This window comes from Capsicum annuum, chromosome 12 (assembly GCF_002878395.1).
Source record: "Capsicum annuum cultivar UCD-10X-F1 chromosome 12, UCD10Xv1.1, whole genome shotgun sequence".
Lineage (NCBI taxonomy): Eukaryota > Viridiplantae > Streptophyta > Magnoliopsida > Solanales > Solanaceae > Capsicum > Capsicum annuum.
This window is the reverse complement of record NC_061122.1, coordinates 30191484-30215116: the sequence shown is the minus strand read 5'-3', so window position 1 is coordinate 30215116 and position 23633 is coordinate 30191484. Positions and strand designations below refer to the sequence as shown.

At 35.9% G+C, this 23633-nt stretch overlaps 1 protein-coding gene across 2 annotated transcripts; it reads right to left on the bottom strand.

The window, feature by feature from the left end:
* Nucleotides 1-4144: 4144 nt before the first annotated feature.
* Nucleotides 4145-13164, bottom strand: LOC107851153 (NADH dehydrogenase [ubiquinone] iron-sulfur protein 5-B). 2 transcript variants are annotated; one of them, XM_016696078.2, is made up of 2 exons: nt 12868-13164; nt 4145-4632 (listed from the first exon to the last, which is right to left on the bottom strand). In XM_016696078.2, exons 1-2 carry the CDS (start codon nt 13015-13017, stop codon nt 4525-4527), a joined length of 258 nt encoding a protein of 85 aa, XP_016551564.2. In that variant the 5' UTR covers nt 13018-13164; the 3' UTR covers nt 4145-4524. The 2 variants fall into 2 exon arrangements, with proteins under 2 accessions (XP_016551564.2, XP_047256862.1); XM_047400906.1 differs by having other exon boundaries at nt 4571-4924; nt 12868-13110.
* Between the last annotated feature and the right edge of the window lie 10469 nt (nt 13165-23633).

The window sequence follows — 23633 nt, the reverse complement described above, 5'->3', positions numbered from 1 at the left end:
CACACCAACTCTTGGGACCTTCTGAAGTGATTCTTGCAAGACCCGGGGCTCCACTTATATGCTTATTTTCTTGTTACCCTGGTCGTTCAATGAGACCCTATCAAAAACAGTATTCACACGAGGAGAAGAGGATGCTAAAAGCACTCCTTGATGGAGAAAAACATGACATACGGGAAAAGGAAAATAGGTTGTGGGAAATACAAAATGGTTTGGTACTGCTAGAGGAAAAGGGGGATAAGAAAGGAAAACAGAATTATTTCCATAAGAGGGTTGAAGAACTTAATTCGAGTCCTCCGGAAAAAGAAATTCCTTGTTTTGGTGGGGTAAGCCTTGTGTTTCTGACTGGGCAAACCTTCTACGCAAGAGAGCACGGAAAAACCATCAACTTTCGATATAGAGAATTGGAAAAATGAAAATCCTTTGGTACAAAGACAATACTCACACGAGGAGAAGAGGATGTTAAAAGCACCCGTCGATGGAGAAGAATATAACAAGTGGGAGAAAGAAAATAGGTTGTGGTAAATGGAAAATGGTTTGAAACCAATAACTGAAGAGTGGAAAGTGGAGGATTGGGTAAAAGAAAATCCTTTGCTACCAAAAGAGTACTCATTTGAGGAGAAGAGGATGCTAAAAGCACTTATCGATGGAGAAGAATATAACAAGTGGCAAAAAGAAAATAGGTTGTGGGAAATACAACAATAGTTTGATACAGTTACCGGAGGAGGGGGAGAAGAACGGAAAACGGGATTTCTACAATAGGCTTGAAGAATTTAATTCAAGACCAAACAGAATTTTCATAAAAGAATTGAAGAACTTAATTCAAGACTTCTAACAAAGGAAGAAGAAAGACTCCCAACAGTTATACTTGGAGAATAGAGAAAAAACACGTCAAGGTTTAAACATTGAGCCATTTGACCTTTTTGGACCAAGATGGGAGCTGGCGTATTACACCGGGCCGGAAAACCTGGTAGCATTTCAACAGGTTGCTGCACATGTGCCATTAGACCAGAGGGGAGTAGTTCCTGAGCCACACTCAATTAAACAAAAATAACATCAAGAAGGATGCAGTACTGTGAGAAAACTTGCAGCAGAAGGAAGATGCCTCATTGGGTTTTATCTAACCCCCTATTGCAAGTGAATTTAACTGAGTGCAGTGGAAGATCCAGAATCCACTCGGAGGAGTATCCCTAGAAAAAGTCCCAATTCGGCTAGCATAGTGCCACCAATGTCGCCAATCACATATAAATCTTTCTTATTTATATTTTTTTCCTTCATATTGCTAAATTTCACTGCTAATCGTCAATATCAATTCATAATTATAATTTCACGTCGTTAGATCTGATTCAAAGCTCCATTATGACTTGTTTCACTAATTCTATCAGTTACCTGTTTTTTGGGGCATTCCCTAAGATGTTATCTGGGAATTGTTTTTTGGCATAAGAATATGTGTTGTGTTTGGCCCCTTTTCACTTTAAATGTGGCATGTAATTTAGCTGAATTTTATCTTTATAAATTCATCCTGTGATTTGGATTATTTCCATCACTCACTCTAGTGTTGGCTTCTTTGACAGTATTCTGACATTGACGACCATCCGGGTGGACCTATAGGCGTAGTGAGGTTTGGTTCTTCAGTAGATTGTTAGAACCTTTTCAGGATTTCAATGGCAAGGCTGAGTTACTGAAGGAACTGGCAAACCATGCTATCCTGGAATATAACGTGAAAGAGTGCAATGTATATATGCACCTTAATTTACTTTCTGTGATATTTAGATCGACCTCCTGCTCCCATAGGCAGGCAGATCTTATCCCAGAGCGTGTAATATACTGTCCTTTGTGTATAGATAAACACATCCAAAGTACAAGAACCTATTTTTCTGGTGTAAAACTTGAACTAGGGTCTAGGGAGCATGTATTCCCCTTGGAAATTATTTTCCACCCTTAAATAGCTTCTCGAAAGTCATTTTTCCTTACAAATCCTTTTCTTTTATATTACTTGTACTCAAAACACTTGATGTGATTTGATAGGAGAGAGAATGAGATGTCACCTTATGATAACCAAAAGATTTTTGGATTCTCACTTACCCCTTATGCTCTTGGTGACATGAACTACTACTGACTTGAAATTTCCAAATTTTCATTACAGTAAAAATTGTCATAAATACAAGTGTTGATTTTTTGGATTAGGATTTCACGTTACTACTCATAGGCATTTCTTTCTGTGGACATTGTACTTGTAGTTGCTACTAACTTTTACTTGGGTTTTGTTTCTCCGAACTGATTTACAGGCCATTGTTGGTTTGCCAAGCTGCGAGTATATCGTCTGGAATTTAGTTTTCTACGTTTGTCCATGTGCATTAAGCCACAAAGCTTCCCTTCTGCTTTGTGATTTCTTTTTAGTTGGTAACTTATAACCAAGAATGTTAAGTCTCATAAAACAATCTTAGGATTTTGAACACTACTTCCACTCTTTGAAAACCAGGTGATATATCTTAATTGTGGGTAAATAATAATTTTATCTATCTGTAGTTGATAGATAATGATAGTACTGATATTTTTCCCTCCAACTAGCTTTGTCAAATCCTTGTTCCTCGTCATTTTAGATTATTGATAAATAATGGCATTGAATTCCTAGACATAAATTTATGATTTGTCTTGTGTGTTGTTGCCATCCATCTATGTATTCTATTCATTTGATTCTATCAATCTCTCTTCAATCATTACGTTTTTCAAAAACAGTTTTTCTATCTTTATGAGATAGGGATAAGGTCTAATTATCCTCTACCCTTCTTAGACCCACTTTGTGAAATTTCACTGGATTTATTGTTGTTGATGGTTAATTTCTTCACATATTTAAAGAACAAAGAAGAATTGCATAGGAATCCTTCTGTGAGTTTGTGTCACATTTTAAACTCAAATTGAGATGGTTAATTTCTTCACATAACTGTGAAGTTGCAAATGCCCATATTCTCCTCTTTTTCCATGAAAAAGAAAAATTGCATTAACGAACAACGAATATACGATTAAGTAGTTTTAGACAACTTGAATGTAAATCGTGTCGATCACAATAACACAAAGTTGAAAAATTAAGTTACACTCACAAGGTGTATATATATAGATATATATAATTTTTCACCCAACACAAATAGTAAAAAAGGATAACATTTCAAACATATTATATTACATATAACACGTACGTATACATTTCTATATAGATACCTTTCTGAACCTTTTAAATACGATAGTGTGTAGAATATTTAGGTTTTTTAATTGATGTGGTGTCTGGGTCACCTTTTGTGCACCTCATCAACTAAATTCACGGGATACCTGTCACCTTCCACCAGCAACAAATATAGATAACGGTGTCTACCAAGACTAAACAGATGGGAGAATTACCTAGTGTTTTTTTCGTTTCCGCTGGAATTTGAACTTGAATATTTAGTATTTATAGGGACAAGGTACATAGCATCTAGCAATAAAAAGTCTTGGCCAAACCAATGTTAACTTGTAAACCTTAACATTAATCTTCCTCTTAGAAAATTCCTCAACTACTCCAAAAGACACAGACATTGCCTTCTTACAAACCTTTTTAAAGAACTTCTTAAACCAATCCTTAAAACTCATGTTCCTTCTTGTAAAATGGTAGCTATTGAGAAATGCTCTTCTGGACTGTGAATATTCATAATCTCCAATGTTATAGTAGACTCCATTGATTGATCTAAAGCTTTCACTCTTTACAAAATCAGAAGGGAAAATTGGGCAGACTCTTGTACTATGGATTGAATTGCAAGTGTTCATCCAATTAGCCATAGTGTTGATCATGCATGCACGGAGTAGTATGTGTGTGCGTTACTTTGTTTGTACTTGTAGATTTATATATAAGTAAATGCTTACAACATCATGTGATAGTTTCTTGAGTAGTTGAACTAAGCTAGGTTTGGTAGCTTTTGTTGCACCCATTAATTTTCTACCAATAACTTCGGGATTTTAGAATAATAAAGAACCACTAAGTTGAATTTAATTAACTTAATTAAGAGTCAACATTCATTTTCTTAAAGTAAAAGGGTACATCATTCAATATTGTATCAGGTTTACGTGATGATTTGTAGACTATATGAATAACAATTTATGCAGGGCGAAAGCCTAATGCGCATGCAAATTATGATTTCATCATTACACAAGACTGACATACAGTAATTTACACAATTTGGCGTAAATACTGGGTGCGGATAAATATTTGTGGAGACATTGTTATCGTTCCATTTGAGGAGTCTCAAATTTCCAATAAAGAACTGATATCATAAGTCCAATGCCACTGGTAAGAAGCAAATGTGCCCCTAAACATATGTTGCATATCACCAACAAAACAAAGGCCACACGAGAAAGAAACTGAACAGAGCCATTTCAATGATCCAGCTCACATCAAATGCAACTGATTTACTTCTTTATTTCAAAATTCAAAATGACATACAGTTACTTCCATGTCTTTCGATTGTGATAAAAACCATGATTGATCAATAATAAAGGTCAGTGATGACCACCACCACCACCACCATCTCCACCTTCCTTTTTCTTTTGTGCAGCAGCTCTCAACTGGCGCTGCTCCTCTTTGTAGATACGGTTCCTACGTTGATACTGCAGTAAAGGAAACAACCATGTAACTAAACAGTACAATGGAAAGTAGCAGAACGATTATGAATATATCTGAGCCATCATTTTTCTAAATGCTTGTTACTTAGTGAGCTAGAGGTTTCCAAAGACTCTCACCACATCAAAAATAACAATAAGGATTCGAAAAGTCAGTTATTGACAGCTACGAATACGTGGAAAGTGAAGAAAGTGATGACGATATACCCATTTTTTTATATAAAGGAGGAGACAAACATGCCGATTTTTCCGTTGTTCCTTTGTGACTAAAGCTGCGCAGCTGTAATTGAGTAGAGAAAGAACTATCAATTGTTTAAGGACATCGACAGTCGCCAACGGTAAAGGAGGGTAAAGTGTACGCAGTCCATATCCCTCCCCCCAACTCAGGACAGATAACAACAACAACAACATACCCCAGTGTATTCCCACAAGAGTGGGGTCTGGGGAGGGTAAGATATACGCAATCCATACCGCTACCTCCGAGGAAGTAGAGAGGTTGTTTCCGATAGACCCCCGGCTCAAAGTAGAGAACAGTAAACAAAGGGATGGAAAACATAATAGAAAATCAAGAATAAGAAATAATAAAATAGACATCAGAGAAATATGAAATACGAGACATAAGGGCGACACAGAATAAGAAAATAAGTACTAAGACATAAGACCTAGTGCACCCACCTAGTAATAACCTACACTCCCATAACAAGGACCCTATGAACACGGACCTAGGCTTACTAACCCGGCTACACAAGACTCCAGACTGCAAGCTACAATCCACACACCCACATTAGCCTTCTACCCTTATCCGCGACCTCCACACCTTCCTATCTAGGATCATGTCCTCAGTCAGCTGGAGCTGCTCCATGTCATGTCTAATCACCTCCCTCCAGTATTTCTTCGGCCTACCTCTACCCCTCCTGAAGCCATCCAAAGCAAGCCTCTCACACCTCTGGACTAGGGCATCCACACTCTTCCTCATCACATGCTCAAACCATCGCAGTCTTCCTTCCCGCAACTTGTCTTCCACTGAAGTCACTCCCACCTTCTCCCGAATAGTCTCATTTCTTACTCTGTCACCTCTAGTAAGCCCACACATCCAACGCAACATTCTCATTTCCGCCACCTTCAATTTTTGGATGTGCGAGTGCTTGACTGGCCAACACTCCGCACCATACAACATGGCCGAACGGACTGCCACTCTATAGAATTTGCCTTTAAGCTTAAGGGCACCTTTTTATCACAGAACACTCCCGAGGCCTGCCTCCACTTCATCCAACCTGCTCCAATACGTTTAGAGACATCCTCATCAATCTCACCATTCCCTGAATCGTAGACCCAAGATACTTAAAACTGTCCGTCTTACAGATATCCTGGGAGTCCAACCTTACCACCTCTTCGTCCTCCCGTCTCAAGTCACTAAACTTCGTCCTCCCGTCTCAAGTCACTAAACTTACATTCCAAATACTCCGTTTTGGACCTACTAAACCTAAACCCCTTAGACTCAAGGGTTTGCCTCCAAACCTCCAATTTGTTATTCACACCCCCTCGCGTCTCATCAATCAGCACCACATCATCCGCAAATAACATACACAAAGGCACCTCGCCTTGAATGCTCTGCGTCAACACGCCCATCACCAATGCAAAAAGGAACGGACTAAGAGTCGATCCCTGATGCAACCTGGTCTCGACTGAAAATTACTCTGAGTCTCCTCCTGTCGTTCTCACCCGGGTCTTCCCTCCATCGTACATGTCCTTAATAACTCTGATGTACGCCACCGGGACCCCTCTCACCTCCAAGAACCTCCCTCGGAACTTTATCATACGCCTTTTCTAGGTCGATGAACATCATGTGTAAATCCTTCTCCTTTCTCTATATTGCTCCACTAATCTCCTCATCACGTGGATTGCCTCTGTCGTCAAGCGACCAGGCATGAATACAAACTAATTCTCCGAAATAGACACAACCCTCCTCAACCTTCGCTCAATCACTCTCTCTCAAATCTTCATAGTGTGACTCAACAGAGCTTAATACCCCTATAGTTGTTGCAGCTCTGAATGTCGCCCTTGTTTTTATATAATGAAATCATTGTACTCCATCTCCAGGCCTCAGGTATTCTCGCAGTCTTGAAAATGCCGTTAAATAAATCTGTCAACCACCTTAAACCGGCCTCACCAGCATACTTCCAAAAATTCACCGGAATCTCGTCGGGCCCCGTCGCCCTACCCCTCCGCATCCTACGAATAGCCTCTTTCACCTCCTCAACCTTAAAACGCCTATAGTATCTGAAATCATGACTCTTCTCCGAGTGCTCCAGCTCCCCCAACACAACTCCCTCCTCGTTCAAAAGTCTATGAAAGTACTCCTGTCATCTCTTCTTAATGTGAACCTCCTCCACCAAAACACTACCATCCTCCCCCTTAATGCACTTCACTTGATCGAGGTCCCGGCCCTTCTGCTCCCTAGCTTTAGCAAGTCTGTACAACCTCTTTTCCCGGCCTTTCACCTCTAACCCCGCATACAAGCTCTCGAACGTTGCCGACTTAGCAGCCGTAACTGCTAATTTAGCCTCCTTCCTGGCTACTTTGTAAGCCTCCTTATTAACCCTTTTCTCCTCCTCATCTTTACTCTCAATTAACTTAACATACGCCTCCTTCTTAATCTCCACTTTCTTCTTCACTTCCTCATTCCACCACCAGTCCCCCTTATGCCGTCCTACCCGACCCCTCGAAACACCTAACACTTCTCTGGCAGTCTCCGTGATACCGTTGGCAGCCCTATCCCACATAGTATCCAAGTCCCCCTGCTCTCCCACACCCCTTTTTTCGCTACCTTTTCCCCTATCTCCAGAGCACTAACTGACGTCAAGCAGCCCCACTTAATTCTAGGTCGACCCTCCCCGACCCTTCTCTTTTTGCACTTCTTGATAGGCAAGTCCATCATTAGAAGCTTATGTTGGGTCGAAATATACTCACTCGGAATAACTTTGCAATCCTTGCATAGCCCCCTATCTCCCTTCCTAAGAAGCAGAAAGTCAATCTGGGTCTTGGCTGTCGTGCTGCGGAAAGTAATCAGGTGATCCTCCTTCTTCGGAAAACTCGAATTCACTATCACCAGCCCAAAGGCCCTCGCAAAATCTAACAGAGCAGCTCCCTCACCATTTCTATCACCGAAACCAAAACCTTCATGCACATCGTCATATCCTCCTGGTAAGACCCCAATGTGGCCATTGAAGTCCCCTGCTATGACAATCTTCTCCGAACTAGGCACGCTCCTCACCACCTCGTCCAATTCCTCCCAAAAACTCGCTTTCACCTCCTCCAAACCCACCTGCGGCGCATACACACTACACACGCAAAACCCCCAATGACCAACTTAATCTTCATCAGTCTATCACTGACCCTCATAACCTCCACCACCTGCCCTCTAAGCTCCCCATCCACTAAGATGCCCACTCCATTCCGACGCCTCACACTCCTTTAATACCACAGCTTGTACCCATCCACATCCCTAGCCTTAGATCCTACCCACCTAGTCTCCTGCACACATGCAATATTAATCCTCCTCTTCTTAAGAATCTTCACCAGCTCTACGGACTTAACCTGTAGGGTCCCAATGTTCCAAGACTCTACCCTCAACCTATCTTCTCTCGCCTCACGCCTTCTTCTAACACCCTTCTCCAAACCCGCCTTAGCGTCTGACCTATACCCTGAACCCACCCAGCCCTCCCCTCCTCACCCCCTCGCAGCACCGCCCCCACCCCCAATCCCCTCGGACATGACCCTATTCCACCATCAACCCCTCCAACCACTATTCAACCAAAACAAAGCCCCAAACCGACGTACCAACAAACAAAGAAACGAGCTGGAAACAATAAGAGAAGGCGCGCACATAGTACCCTAATCGTCTTGGCAGCTAAAACAAACACAACAAACATAACAATAACCACCACTAAGCCAAGCAACCAAACACCACTTAACCTCCCAGAACAGGAAAACAAGAAATAGTAAAGCAACAACACACGGGAAACAGGAGCAGAATAGTATAAAGAAATCAACACAGTATGTAGTGATTTAAATATCCAAGAAACTAAATAGTAAGCAGTAGATAAAAGTCAATGGTTTAGATGTCATTGGGATACTCCTACGTGCTGCTAGTGATTCCGGCAATTTTGTTGTCGAAATTGGGTGCCGGAAATGGGTCGCCGGACAAGCCCGCCGGTGCGTAGCCGGAATGACACCGGAGTGTCCTCTGGAACTTGCCGGAACTGGGTCGTCATACCAACCTGCTCCGACCAACGCCTTTACCCGTCGCCGGAGTCGAGTCGGGTCAAGTTGGCGATAAACCTAAGCCCGCCGGCGATAGTAATGTCTATGGGGGGAGGACAAAGGAGAAAGGAGAGAGAAGGGGGGTAGAGACTGGGATGGGGAGATCTGGGAGGAGAGAGAAGCTAGGGAGAGAGGACCTTACCTGTTGCCGGCGTACGTACGTCAGCGCCGGCGTCGGCGTCGCCCGTTGGACGTTGGTTGAGTGAACGTTAGTGAGAGAAACGTTAGGTGAGAATTGAGATTATTAAATAATCCCATCATATTCTTTCTTTTTTTTTTCCGGCGTACGTACGTCAGCGCCGGTGTCGGCGTCGCCCGTTGGATGTTGGTTGAGTGAACGTTAGGTGAGAATTGAGATTATTAAATAATCCCATCACATTCTTTCTTTTTTTTTTCTTTTTGAGGGGGGCGACGTTTTGAGTTAAATGCCAAAGTTATTTTTACAATTGCTCAAACATCAGGGATTAGCAAATACTGACCTTGACAACAGAGATCATAATTTATTTGGCACCATTAAAGTAAAGGGTAACTTCCCACCCAACAAGTGCAACTGAGTCTTAAAAAACATAGCTTCCTTGATGTGGGTAATCTCCGCATTAGCTACAGTTGGAAATGGCTTCGACCATTTTACTGAATACATACCCAATACAGAAAATGGAAAGAGGATTTGCTCTTCACTGGATGACATCTATAAAGAGCCATTGTAGCTTCTTTCCTACTACTTCCACCAATTTCTGATAAAATTTTATTGATCAACTAATGAGGCTTATACATCTCCTCAGGGCCAGAAACACTAGCCTCAAGCCCCAACTTATGAGAAAAATCTCGGCAGTAGTTGAGGCTCTCCCAAAGACAAAACAAAACAGCAATGCTTCTAAAAAGAGTAGATATAGTAATGCATATAGTAGTGACCAGGAGATGAATTAATGAAAGAGCCATAATCAAATAAGAGACGACAGCTGTATAAATCAAGATTAAGCTCTTTCTGGGACTCCATAAAAAAATAGCTTCTGTAATATTTTCTACAGATATATGAAAAAGAGTCAATGGCACACAAGGTGCTTAGCTACAGATGTTCCAGCTCAGAGGTCGAAAATCAGCTACTCTCATCTCCTATGGCTTTGCTTTCATGCATTCTCTAACAAATCACACTAGAGACCCTAAATAACACGAATCAAAGAGTTATGTCCAGGTATAACTCTATAAATAGACAAAGAATGGAAATCCGCATCTGTTCTACAAAGAATGGGAAAAACACCTGTAACCTAAAGAATCTAAAGCTCTTTTGAAACGTATTTCACTCCATGTGAATACAGGTTTATCTCGTCTTATTTTAAGACCTTCAATCAGCACAGTAACAACAACATACCCAGTGTATAGCTTATCACATACAAGGCTTCAGAGCACTTACTTGAACTTAAGTGGGTGTTTGGATAGGCTTATAGATTTTGACTTATAAGGCAAAAGCCATGAGTTAGGAATTCTGACATATGGCTTTTGGCTTATTAAGCACTTTTTTTATTTTAACCAAACACTACATAGGTGCTTACAAGTTATTTTAGCTTAAACCCACTTAAAATAAGCCAAACGGCTCTAAGTGCTCCTAAGCTGCTTGGCTGCACGTCGTGTTTGATATGATCCAAAAAGAAAAAGATCTAAGCAGATACATAAAGTGGCGTGCTGGTATACCAGATTTCGTCGTAGATGCTACCCTTGATATCCCCCCAACCCCAACCCCAACCCCAACCCCAAAAAAATGTAACCACTCCGTCATAACTACTTCAATGTAATAGCTACTGTACTGTTATAATCCCAAGTAAAAGGCCAGTTGGTGCTTGAACATGATGTAGTTGAAACTTGAAGGGAAAAAGAGCAAGTTGAAGTTGAAAAAGGCTACTTGGAAGTTGAAGTCGTGGTTGGACAAAAAATGCACTTGGAAAAAAAAAATTGAAGGTTTGTATGCGGGGACCATTATTTCACTTGAAAACTCTCCTCAAACTTCAAATTCTCTATTTCAAGTTTGGATTGAAATAATGAACCGTCTTAATAAGAAAATTTTATTTGATATGATATTCAAATATTTGAAATCATATTCATGCTTATTTGGTATGTCAGTCATTGATGGCTAGCCAAGCCATATGCATATTTGATCAATATTCCAATAGATTGACTTATAAACACCCACATTCTCAATTTTCCTGTATATTATTAATCAAAGTATTATTTTTCATGGCATAAAATCATAATCTTTATAAATATCTTTATTCTTTAGTATTCCAAGATAGAGTGCACTACCAAGTACACATGACTATTGTATTTAGAGGTCATCCGTCAAACATGGCCAACCAATCTCAGCATTTTTTCCTCATTTTATGTCTATGCGTGCTACGTGAACTAGTTGTTTCTAAGTTTGATCCGGCTGACCGTATATCCATCTTAACAACAGCATTTCTACAATACTTGTTTGTTGATATGTAGCGACTTAGAGGCCCAATATTCCTACCATATACTCCACCTGTCTCATTTATGGGAAAGTGTTACTGTTTAAACAGCTTTATTCTTTGACTACAACTTTATCATACTTCTTTAAAAATATTTTGAACTATTATCTACGTTGACTGGTAGTACTTTTCATATAGTTTCAAAGATGACAAGTTCATTTTTACCCGAATTCATAGTCAAATAAAGTATTTTCACCCTCATACTCCAAACACCTTCACATTAATTAGGACAGAGGGAGTATGATATAACATTGCTAGTCTCAATCATTCCATAGAAGGTAACCTTGACCTTATTAGATATCTTCCGATAACATAGTAACCATGCAGCACCTCTTGCAATTCAACCATCCTATTTTCATTATATCTGCTATTTTTTTTTTGAAAAAAAAGGTAATAGTTTTTCATTATATCTGCTATATCTTCATCTGTCATGTCACTCTCATGTAAGACTAGACTCAAATATCTAAACTTTTTGCACTTAGGAAACATTGTCTCGCCCAATCCCACTTTACCATTGTTCTACTTATTTGGGCAGAACAAAACTTATGGAATGTCAGCATGTATACTATTTTACTTCTAGAAACCTTAAATTCCAAAATTGTTGCTCCCTAGTTCCAGCAATCCATTAACATTGTTGCTTGGATCACCAATTAAAAAGATGCCAGCTGCAGATAGATAGAATCTAATCTTGTATATTACTTGCTACTTCATCAATAATAGAGTGAACTTGTAAGATCTCCTACTTAGTGTATTATCGCTCACACATTCAACATAGCATTTGGATTCATGTGCCTTGTAGAACCAGGGGTATTTGAGCCCAAAATCAAATAAGAAAGCTTCTATTTTTTCCGTTGAAGAAATTGATTGTGTAAAGATGGACGCGGTCTCTTATAAGATCTTCTTTTCTTCTATTATTCAGATCGGATTGAGAAAGCTCCGCCAATAGCACTTAGCCATGTGAGACAGATTTCCAGTGCAATTTACAGTTATGCACAAGTCCTCTTATCTCCTCCTACCGTTCCCACACTTATACAACAACAACATACCTAGTATATTCCCACAAAGGTGGGGTCTGGGGAGGGTAACCTCAGAGGTGAGGTAGAGAGGCTGTTTTGGATAGACCCGTGTCTAAGTTCCCACACTTATAACCACACCAAATTCATGTTATGACCACATACATCTAAAGTTGTTCGATGAAATGACATAAATCCATTAAAATCTGAAAAGCTTATTGGCAACTCAACAGAAATGATTTATGCACTAATTCAGCTTATAAGATACCAAATCCCCCACCCCCCACACAAAAAAAAAAAAGTATCCGTGATTGCAAATTATGTACGGTACAAAACCTTTTAATATGCCGTGGAATCGGAATGAGATGTAGGTATATAAGAAGTACCTCTTTGGAATGATGAAGACACTCGAAATAATCTTCTCTAAGAAGGGAACAGTCTTTAGGTTCCCTACATTTAGACATACACTCACTGAAATCCATCCAGAAATCGTAACATCGACCTTTGTTCCCCGTTATTCCCCATCCTGACGCCATTCCCACACTAAACAACACTGCGCGAATTGCCGAATTGCGATTGGAATCGGATGGATCTTCCTTTTGTTGAGGGCTATACTTGAGTTGGATACACCATTTGGGCCGAGACCCACCATCTTCCTACATATTCTGGCCCAAACGTTGAAATTAACACAATAGGATAGTCATTATTTGTAACTTATCCATAAATGGGATAAATACATGTGTTAACATACGTAAGTACTAAATTACAAAAAATAGCAATACTTTTTCATAACTACATTCTATAGTATATGTAGCATTATTTTAAATGGTTCCTATTTTTTTGCCGCCTAAATTTTTTAGTGTGCTAAAAATCCCCCTTTCACTCCTCCTTCTTTATCTTTCCTTAATTTAAATTTTTTTTTCCTATTTTTCCGCCATTAAGCATCATTCTCGCCTCAATTTTATTGCCTCTTGCACGATTCTTGTACGATCTGTGATAAGGATTTACTTTTTCTATTTCAGGTAATTATTAATCGCATATTGCATGTTAGCGGTGTTTTTTTTCCTACTTTAATTCATCGGAAATTTAGTTTTTAAGGATTTTGTGTTTTAATGGATGAACACACTGCAAAAACTCCTATAAACAGTGGTATAAGGAATATAAAATTAGTGTCTGATGCACCATCTTTTAGTCTTGGGTTAACTCAAGAAGATTTAGTTATTGTTGTTTCAAATCCTTTACAGTTGAAGAAATCTAGGAGATCGAAAGAGATTAGGTCAAAGTTTCGCAACGACGAATTGAAGACGAATAAAATTTAAAAAAAAAAAGGTTGAAGAAAACTCCTTCTCCAAAGGAGCAAAAAACTAAAAAGTGATGCGAGAAGAAAAGGAAATCTAAAGAAATTAAAGATGATGTTGACAAATCTTATGTTGAATCTTAAGAAGAAAGTGAGGACGAGGTATTTTTTTTGTTTGTGTTCAAGTAATTAATATGTATTTTCTGTTATGATGATATTTAGGGATTATGTGAAAATATATTGTTGAATTAACTACTCATGAATAGTATTTGGATATATATATTTCTAGTATAGTTGATATGTATTTTAAGTACAGTTGATATGTATTTTTAGTACAGCTAAATAATTTTGGCCTATATGTATTTTTAGTATAGTTGATATGCATTTTTGAGTATTTGTATTTTTCAGTGTGTGTTGTATTTTTTATATGGTCAAAATACATATGCCTGTTATTTTAGTTTAACTATCATAACAGTCTAGTGTCTATATGTATTTTTAGTACATTTGATATTTATTTTTCAGTGTTGGTTGCAGTTATAATTTAATCAAAATACATATGCATTTTAATCATCTGAAATATATATGCATATTATATGTTTTTATTGTTTGCTTGAATTTTGTTTACAGACTAAGAAGTGGTAGTTTTACTTTGTATAGGTGATGCGGGACGAAATACTCCTTATCAGAAAACTTCCAAGATTTGCACCGCACATGTGCTCGTACAGTGACAATGGTATTTATGAAAGCATACGTGCAATTTTAAATAAGGAACAGTTTAAAAACTTTTGTGACAATAACATTTTTGGTTATTTTATGAAAAAAAAAAAAAGCAGTGTGTAGTGCAAGCACAGTTAAGCAGATGCGTTATGACGCTTGAGGTGAAGGGTAGTTCTTCTTCTGGGATTCTGATTTGTGTTAATGGCACCTCTCTTAGTTTTACTCCCAGGAAATTTGCTATCATAACTGGATTGAATTGTGTGTCTAATAGGTATGACTTTATTTTTTATGAGGGTGTACCAAATAGGATGATTGAAAAGTATTTCAATGGGGCAGAAATTATACAGAAAAGGCAACTATTTCTAGCATTTACGGAGAAAGTATGGGGGGGAGAATAATAATGAGGATGCTGAGAAATTTGACAATTTTGTATTTCCTGCATTCATTTGTGTTGTCTAACATTGACACTATTGCTATACCCTGTCTTCATTTCGATTTGGTAGATAGTGGAAGATATAAGAATTTTCCATGGGATTTTTTATCTTTTGAAGATCTGGCCAGAAGTTTGAATAGCCGGTTGAAAGCTGGGGGCAAATTTTATTTGATTCAGAAAATGCTGCTGGCTATTCAAGTGTGGCTATATGAGTATTGTTCAAATGTCCCACCAAAGATTGCATTGAAGGTCGATAATCGAATTCTCCGATTATTAAATTAGAAGACGATTGCACCTCGTCCAAGCTATGAGTTTTTGATGAATGCTATGTTCAAGGACAATGGCAAGGTTTGTTGTGAATAAATATATGTATTGATACGTATTGTATAGTATACATATATTCTTTTTCATTTACAATTGTTCAACATACTCTTTAACATATTATATAACATATTCGTAAGTTGTATTTAAGAACATAGAGCCAATTGAAATGGAATTGGCAAAGCTTGAAATACCACAGAAGGATATAACTGAAGATGAACGTTCAGTTGATTTTGACGATGACTTCCAGGATCCACCATAAAAAAAGATCAACGAATGTTCAAAGAAGAAACAGAAGATGGATTCATCAACCCCAGTAGCGAAGAAACCTTCAGGAAAAAAGCAAGTCAATATTGTTGACGAGTATACCTAAACAAAGACTCCACCTCCTCGTGCTGCAAAGGCTGCTGGAATGAAGACACCAGTATTTAAGCCAATTCTAACACGACAGGCTTCTTCTTCAAAAACGAAGAAAGGGAAGCAAACAGTTAGGGTTATTTTTCCTCAGGTATAGTCAAAGGCAGATAGTCATGTAGAGGAAGTAGCCGTGTCAAAGCGTGAGATTCATGTTAAGAAAGAAGCATTTATTTCTAAGAAAGTTTTTGATGCATTCCGCGAAGAGGTAATTTTTTTTCAAATGTTTGTTTTACATTTAAAAATTTGTGTTTACTGAATTTGTATGAATACAGGTTCGTCAAGAGTTTAAAGGAGTTCGTGAAGAGTTTACTCGAATTCGTCAATTAGTGAAGAAAAAGTTCAAAAAAATGGTTAAAGCAATTCAACAAAGCAAGGTAAAAATTTTATTATTATATAATATTCAGAGTATTAAAAAATACATATGTAGAGTAAGTGAAAAAATACATATGCAGTATATTGCTAAAAATACATATGCAGTTTATTCAAAAATACATATGCTTTGCTTTTCAAAAATACATATGAAATGTAATACAAAATACATATGCAGTGTGTCAAGAAATATATTTTTTCAGCACTATGTATTTTTAGTGGGTTGGTATATACATATTAAGTGAACTCAAATATTAATAGTTTATCCAAATTATACTTGTAGCAACAACATGAAGATACAGATGTTGAAGCGCAATAGATGAATTATGCTGGTGTCGAAACATCACCACAACAATTCAGTCCTGTTATTGATCAGAATTTGGATGAGAATCAGGATGGTACAAAGGTAAATAATAACTAAAATATGATTATTCTTTTGAGTGCATATATGTAATTGATTTTTTTTAGCAGTTATATGTTATTTTATATATAGACCTATATAAATATATACAACTGGATTTTTGTTTGATGTTGTTTTTTTTTTTTTTGTTTGTTTGTAAGGGGTGCACTGATTTGCATCCAGATAAAACAAACATTGAAATTGATTCTCAACATTTAATCCCTAATGAGCTTCTCCAAAGTATAAATTTGGATTATAATCTTTTTGAGAAGATTGTTCATCATGATGATCGAGTATGTATAATGAATTGAACTTCAGTTTATGTGATGTAACAATCCATAGGACAATTATATATTTTCTTTCATTTCTATTGCAGATCACTGATGAGAAATTGGATCATACAAATTTGTCTGATTCGCAATTTACAATCCCAGATGAGTTGTTACCAAGTCTTAATACATACCGAAGAGAAAGCATCATGAGACATCCATTGGCAACTTGTGAAAAAGAACAAAGCGATGAACATTTTAATGATAAAAAGTCTGAATCTGTTGTTCAAGATCATTGTCAGGTATGTATTATGAATATATCTGAGGTTATGTAGGTTATTTGGACATAAAAAAATAATTTTTATTTTATTTTTTAAGAAAAATAAAGAGAACGTTGGATTGAGCTCTAAACCAGACATGCACTGAGAGGTTGATCTTGGTATGGAGGAGCAGATTATGACAACTCCTAAAATACAAGAATTAACCACTAATGAACAAAGGGATGAAACAGTTTGACCTAATTCACAAGACACAATCTCTGATGACTTGCTTCCTAGTTTGAACGTATATAGTAGTAAAAGCATCATTGTTCGTCCCTCTACTAATCGTGAACTTCAAACTTCTATTCCAAAATTAAGGATTAGGCGACCATCCAAATTCAACGGGTCACCTTACACAATGAAATTTGGTTCAGCTGTCGGTAAGTACAATTAGTTATATATTTAGTTTACAATGTAACATGTTATGTAAATACTTTTTAATAATTACCTTTTTGTATTACGTAACTCTATAGAGAGTTCGGAAGGGCACATACGTATATTCCCACAGAAACATCCATTTGTTTATCACCTGATTGATAGGATTGTGGATACGAAGATTGTCAAGAAGTTCATGGATTGAATTTCTGAAGACCTTCTCAAAGTTCATGCTAAAAGATATTTCTATTGAACTGTTTTAACTTTTTTTTTTTTTTAAAATTACATTATGTTCTCATGATTTAACATATACTGATTAACAAAAAAAACAGGAAGGGAAATGCGGATCATTAGAATAGGGGGAAATCAACTATTTCAATAATGCATTTTGGAATTGAGACTGTTGAAGATAAAAACAGATTCTACACAATGGGGTTCCCTGATCAGTCATGGACAAACTCAATTAGTATATTTTTTTTGACAATGTTTTCTTTACATTTATAGCACTAATTAAAATACATATTATGGTACTTGTAAAAACATATGCAGGTGCACATATGTATTTTTTTATTATATAAGAAAGAATATATTACACTTTAAATTACATGTGTATTTTTATATTATATACACATGCTAAATTTAGTATACAAATAGTTTGAATAATCTAAAATTTGTGTTGTTACTTACTGCAGCATATTGATGTTTGCTTCTATTACTTGAGGAAGAAGTCAAGTATAACCCCAACCGGTCTTACAAATTCAGCACAGTAGATTGCAACTTTATGAACATAATTAGGTCTGTTCATGATGTTTATTCTGCGGATGCTGCAAACCTTACTGCGGAAGAACAGGTGACACATTTTAATGAATACATAAATGGGTTCCGTATGCATGTTGTTGTGTCATGGCATACAGTGGAAGACATTTATATTCCAGTAAATATAAAGGAAAAACATCATTGGGTACTAGCAATTTTATCCTTCTTAGAGAGGTGCATATTCCTATATGATTCATATGAATCATCTGGTCATTATTTGACTGTTCTTGATGTGATTGAGAAATTAGCTGCGATTATCCCATTGTGTCTCCAATAGTGTGATTTCTACGTTAAGAAAGGAATTGATGTTGAAAACCATCCAAGATACAAAGACAAAAACTCTTCAGATATGTTTGATGTGTTATTTCAAAAGAGTTTGCCTCAACAACCGAGCGGAAGCTTGTAAGTTGTTTAATTTACATATAACAAAATTGTATGTTTGTAAAGTATATTTTAAAGCTCATATTTGTTCCTCTTTATTGTTTTTGTCGGGATTGTGGTGTCTATATGGTTACATATGCGGAGTGTCTTTCTTATGGTCACAAAGTTCTTGCGAATGAGTTCGATTCCAATGCACTCCGTACAAGATATGCTGCACTTTTGTGGGACTATGGGGCCACAAAACAAGACGCAAATGCTCATAGTGATGTCAAAGTACCTTTGAGGCCTACAAGACAAAGTAGAATAACTAGTGTAACTGAAGTTTTTGATGTATGATGTATGATGGATTGATTACTTTATATAGTTTAGACGTTGGTTTATGGATGTAGGTACTGATTATACAAACTAATTTTGATGTTTTGAAGTGGTTCTAATTGTAGGTTATAATAGTACTTATTTTTAACTGAATGAAATTAATTCAGTTTTGAAGTTTAATCTGAGCATTTTATGGCGTTCCACCTTTACTATGTGATTTAGTTAAAAAATACATATGTATTGTTCATATTATGCTTAAAATACATATGCAGAAATTTTATGCCTAAAAAATACATATGTACTATTTTTAGCTGACAAAAATATATATGCAATGTTATGCCTAAGCATATGCAAATGTTATGTTAAAAATGCATATGCAATGTTAGAAAATACATATGCAGTGTTCATATTTTGCTAAAAATTTTGTAAGCATTATAAATCAAATTTAGTCTATAAATACATATGCAGTGTTAATAGTAAGCTTTTCTAAAATACATATTGTTCATACCTAATATGTATTTTGATATGTGTTCATTTAATATGATTATAAATGAAAACTAAAATTAAAGATAAATTTGAGCTTTTAAGATAGTTCCGTAATTTATGGTGAGATTTTATTTACAAAAATACATACGTAGTGTTAGTATTTTTCTTAAAAATACATATGTATTATACATTTAAATGTATTTTTAGCATGTAAATACATATGCAGCGGTAAGATTTTGGAATTCAAACATAGATTTGCAGAATATGTCATATGTGGCTAAATCAATGAATAATTATGAACCAAATAAGTGTTTGGTTAATCAAAGTTACCAACTTTAACCTAAAAAGTATATTCAATGTTAAAAATACATATGAACTGTAAATTCAAAATACATATGCAATATTCAGATCTTGCAATATATACATATGCAGAATTCAGATTTTACTGTGTTCACTTGTCAAATGATGATTAAATGTATCAACTAAAAAAAAAATAGTTCATGATTATAAAAAATGAAAATAAAATTTTAAACAATAATACGAAAGGAGAAATGCATTATTTTCGATATTTCCTACAAGAACGCCTATTGTGATCCTTAGCTCCACAAGCACCGCATGAGTTAATGTTCTTCTTTCCAAACATATCCCGGCCTAATTTTCTACGATCCTTCTTTGCAGGTCTTCCTGGAGGTCTTTTGAATTTTGGAGACAGTACTATTTCACCAAGTACTCTCTCTGGAATTAGCCAGTCATCTTTGTGTAGCAACAGGTAGATGGAAACATCATGTCTTTAAAAAAGTTTTTGGTTTAAACAAATCACAACAGTATGGCCCCTTCTCAAAAATTTTCTCCTCCAACACCGTACAAGCATGTGCACATGGTATCTGATCTAGTTGAAATGCATTACATGAGCATTTTTTTTCTTGAGGCACATAATGAAGTGCTTTTATTTGTCGTGTACTGTATACACATATTCTGTGGCTGGTACAACCTGATATAAAAATAAAAAGTTTAATGAAATGCTACAAAAAGATGAAATTCATATTATACGATATGTTGTAAGCACATCAACATTTTGCAAAAAAAAATACATATGCATAGTAAAAATACATATGCAGAGTATACTTTTACAGATCATCCAAATACATATGCAGTGTTAATTATTTTCAATTAAAAAATACATATGCAGAATACATAATTTTTTTTTATTGAACTTTTAGTTTATTTTTATATGTTTCCATTAATTTAGAACTGAATGGAAGTTATTCAATTAATTATGTTTTTCAGAAGTATAAATTCCACAAATGTAAAAGGTCATACCATCATATGAGTACACAAAGCCTCGTTCTCTTTGAGTATGTCATTAAACTTTCCAATGAGTGGTGTGAAGGTATATGAAGCTTGCTGCCTATTTTCGCAATTCCATTTTGCAAACAATAATCGAACCTCCTCAAGAAAGTCATAAATTGACAGTTCTCTAGCTGATACAAGTACTTCATTTATTGACTCCACAATGTTTGAAGTCAAAGTCCATCCTCAGTGAACTGTTGCATAGGACCTTGCCCACTTTTCGTAACCAGCCAATTTCAAATAATTCTTTACCCTAATATCAACTACCTCAACTTTTTCCATTAACATGTGGAATTCTGACTTTGAAAAGGATTTTTCATTGTATAAAAGATCTCCAACAATGCATCGTGACTTTCTGTAAGGTTTTTTAACATTTTTTCATAGATGCCACATACATGCATAATGTGGAACATCGTTGTACACATCGCTAATAGCCTTTATGATGCTTGGATTTCTATCAGAAACAACACACATATTTTGTCTTTCCCCGTACGCTTCCTTTAAATTCTGAAAGAACCACGTCCATGATGCATCATTTTCAGAATCAATCACACCATATGCCAAAGGAAATATATGACCTGTATATTCAAAATAATTATGCGCAGTCAAAAAAATACATATAGGAACTGCATATGTATTTATTAAATATACAGGTAATTAAAACTGTATATTTTATCAAATCAATGGTATCAATTGCATATAATAAAATGTTGACATACATAACTATTAAACATAATCAATTTTACATATTTTCATTCATGAAATTTTAAAAATATAGGTAATTTTATACAGATATGTATATATCCAGTGGAGATATGTATTTTCAGGTGATACGCAGAAATACAAAAAAATACAACAGTTTTACATTATAATTATTATAAAATCATACTAACCTGCTCCATCCATTGTACATGCTGTTACAAATGCCCCAGTATACATTCCTCTCAGATGACTAGCATCAACAACTACAACTGGTCTACAATGATTAAATCCCTTAATGAATGCATTTAGAGCGATAAATACATACAAGAACTCATTCCCATCTGTCTTCTTCATTTTTATATGTGACTCTGGATAGGTTGTATTTAGTACATATAAGTATGATGGCAGTTTCTCATAAGATGCTGATAGTTTAACCCTTAACTGTTCTAACGCACTTTCTTTGGCCCTCCAACATAAAGTGTATGTCAGATCCATACCAAAATCTTCCTTTATGTCATTTTTTAATTTCCGTCGCACTGTATTTTCTTTTGTGATTCTTGAATTTTTGTTTAACCATACCACGTATTAACATACTAGTAGCATGCACCTTTGGATAGATCTTGTCCTTCATCGGACATGTATGTTGAGGTCTAAATACTCTTATTCTAAACATTTCAGTTTCTCTCATTCCTGATACACGCATTAAAAACTCGCGGTTTCTTGATCTGCAAAACAATGTATACCTGCATCCAATATAATTTATTATATTCAAAATACTTATCCAAACTGATATTAAACAAGAACAGAGTGATATAGATGTACGTACGTTTTCTTACTTGACCTTTTACTTCGCGTTTGAAACTTCTCCCTAATTGAATAGTCCTTTATGACTGACTTCAAAAACTTTTTTTCTCAAGTAAACCTGGTTTTCCTCAACATGCTTGTGATGTAGATCTGAGATAATCACCTAAACAGTATCCATTTCAAATACATCTAATGCTTGTGTATCTTCACAAACCACCAAAGCTCCTTCATTTATTGTATTTATCACTGTTTGCAAGTTGTCAGAGTTGATTATTATTTCAGCAACACATATAGATGAACTTGCCACGTTGCTCCCTACAACTTTCTCCAAAATGCTTACATGTAAAGGAAGATAATTCATGTCTTGTATCTGCTTTTTCTGAAATATAAACACCTTTAAACCCATATCATTATGTATTTTTATCTGCCCTGTATTAGCAGTAATTTGATATTCCACTAGAATATGTTTTCCCATTAAATTCACACTTAAGTGAGATGTCAATTCATCATGCAGCTCAACGAATGTTGCTGATGTGCTCAACAGTATAGCATCAATGACATATTCTTTGTAGTTTTTTTCATACGTCCACCGACCAGAGTGCTTCACAAGCACTGGTATGCTTCCCATTTCTACTTGATTTAACCAAAAAATAAACAAATATAAATATTTTGTCAAAATGTAACTTGTTAAAACAAACACTTTTCGACTTTAACTACAAACAAAGTTACACAGCCAACATCTCCATTCAAAAAATAAATTTAAACAAAATTTGTTTAAAGTAAAATACAAACACAAATTTTTTTTTAAACCAAATACAAAAACTACTGAATCGAACGGAAGTAAAACTTGTATAGAATATATTTTCAGCAAAAATACTTATACTCTCAAATTCCAACAAGCAAACCAAAAATACATATGCAATGTTAACATTAAGCATTTCAAAAATACATATGCAGTGTTAGCATTAAACATATCAAAAAATACATATGGAGCATACCTAATTTGTATTTTGATATGTGTGAATAAAATTTCATCACATTCAGCAGCTCAATTCAATCAACCATTGATCCAGGGTTTCAGAAAATAATTGAATAAAATTCAACTCGAAATTTGTTTATATTATTTTCATAATCGATTATACAATACTCTGAAAATATTCTATAAAGCTTCACAATTTGATCAATTGTTAAATCAATCAAAATAACAACAACAGATACTGAAATAAATAGTCGAACAATAAAATCTTAATACCTGAAACAACTTCTAAACTGAAATTTTGCAACGAAAAAGTTCAATTCTGAAGGTTTTTGTTATATATGTTGAATTTCCTTCTGCTTTGATTATAAATCGAAACTAAATAGGAGCATCAGTAATAGCTG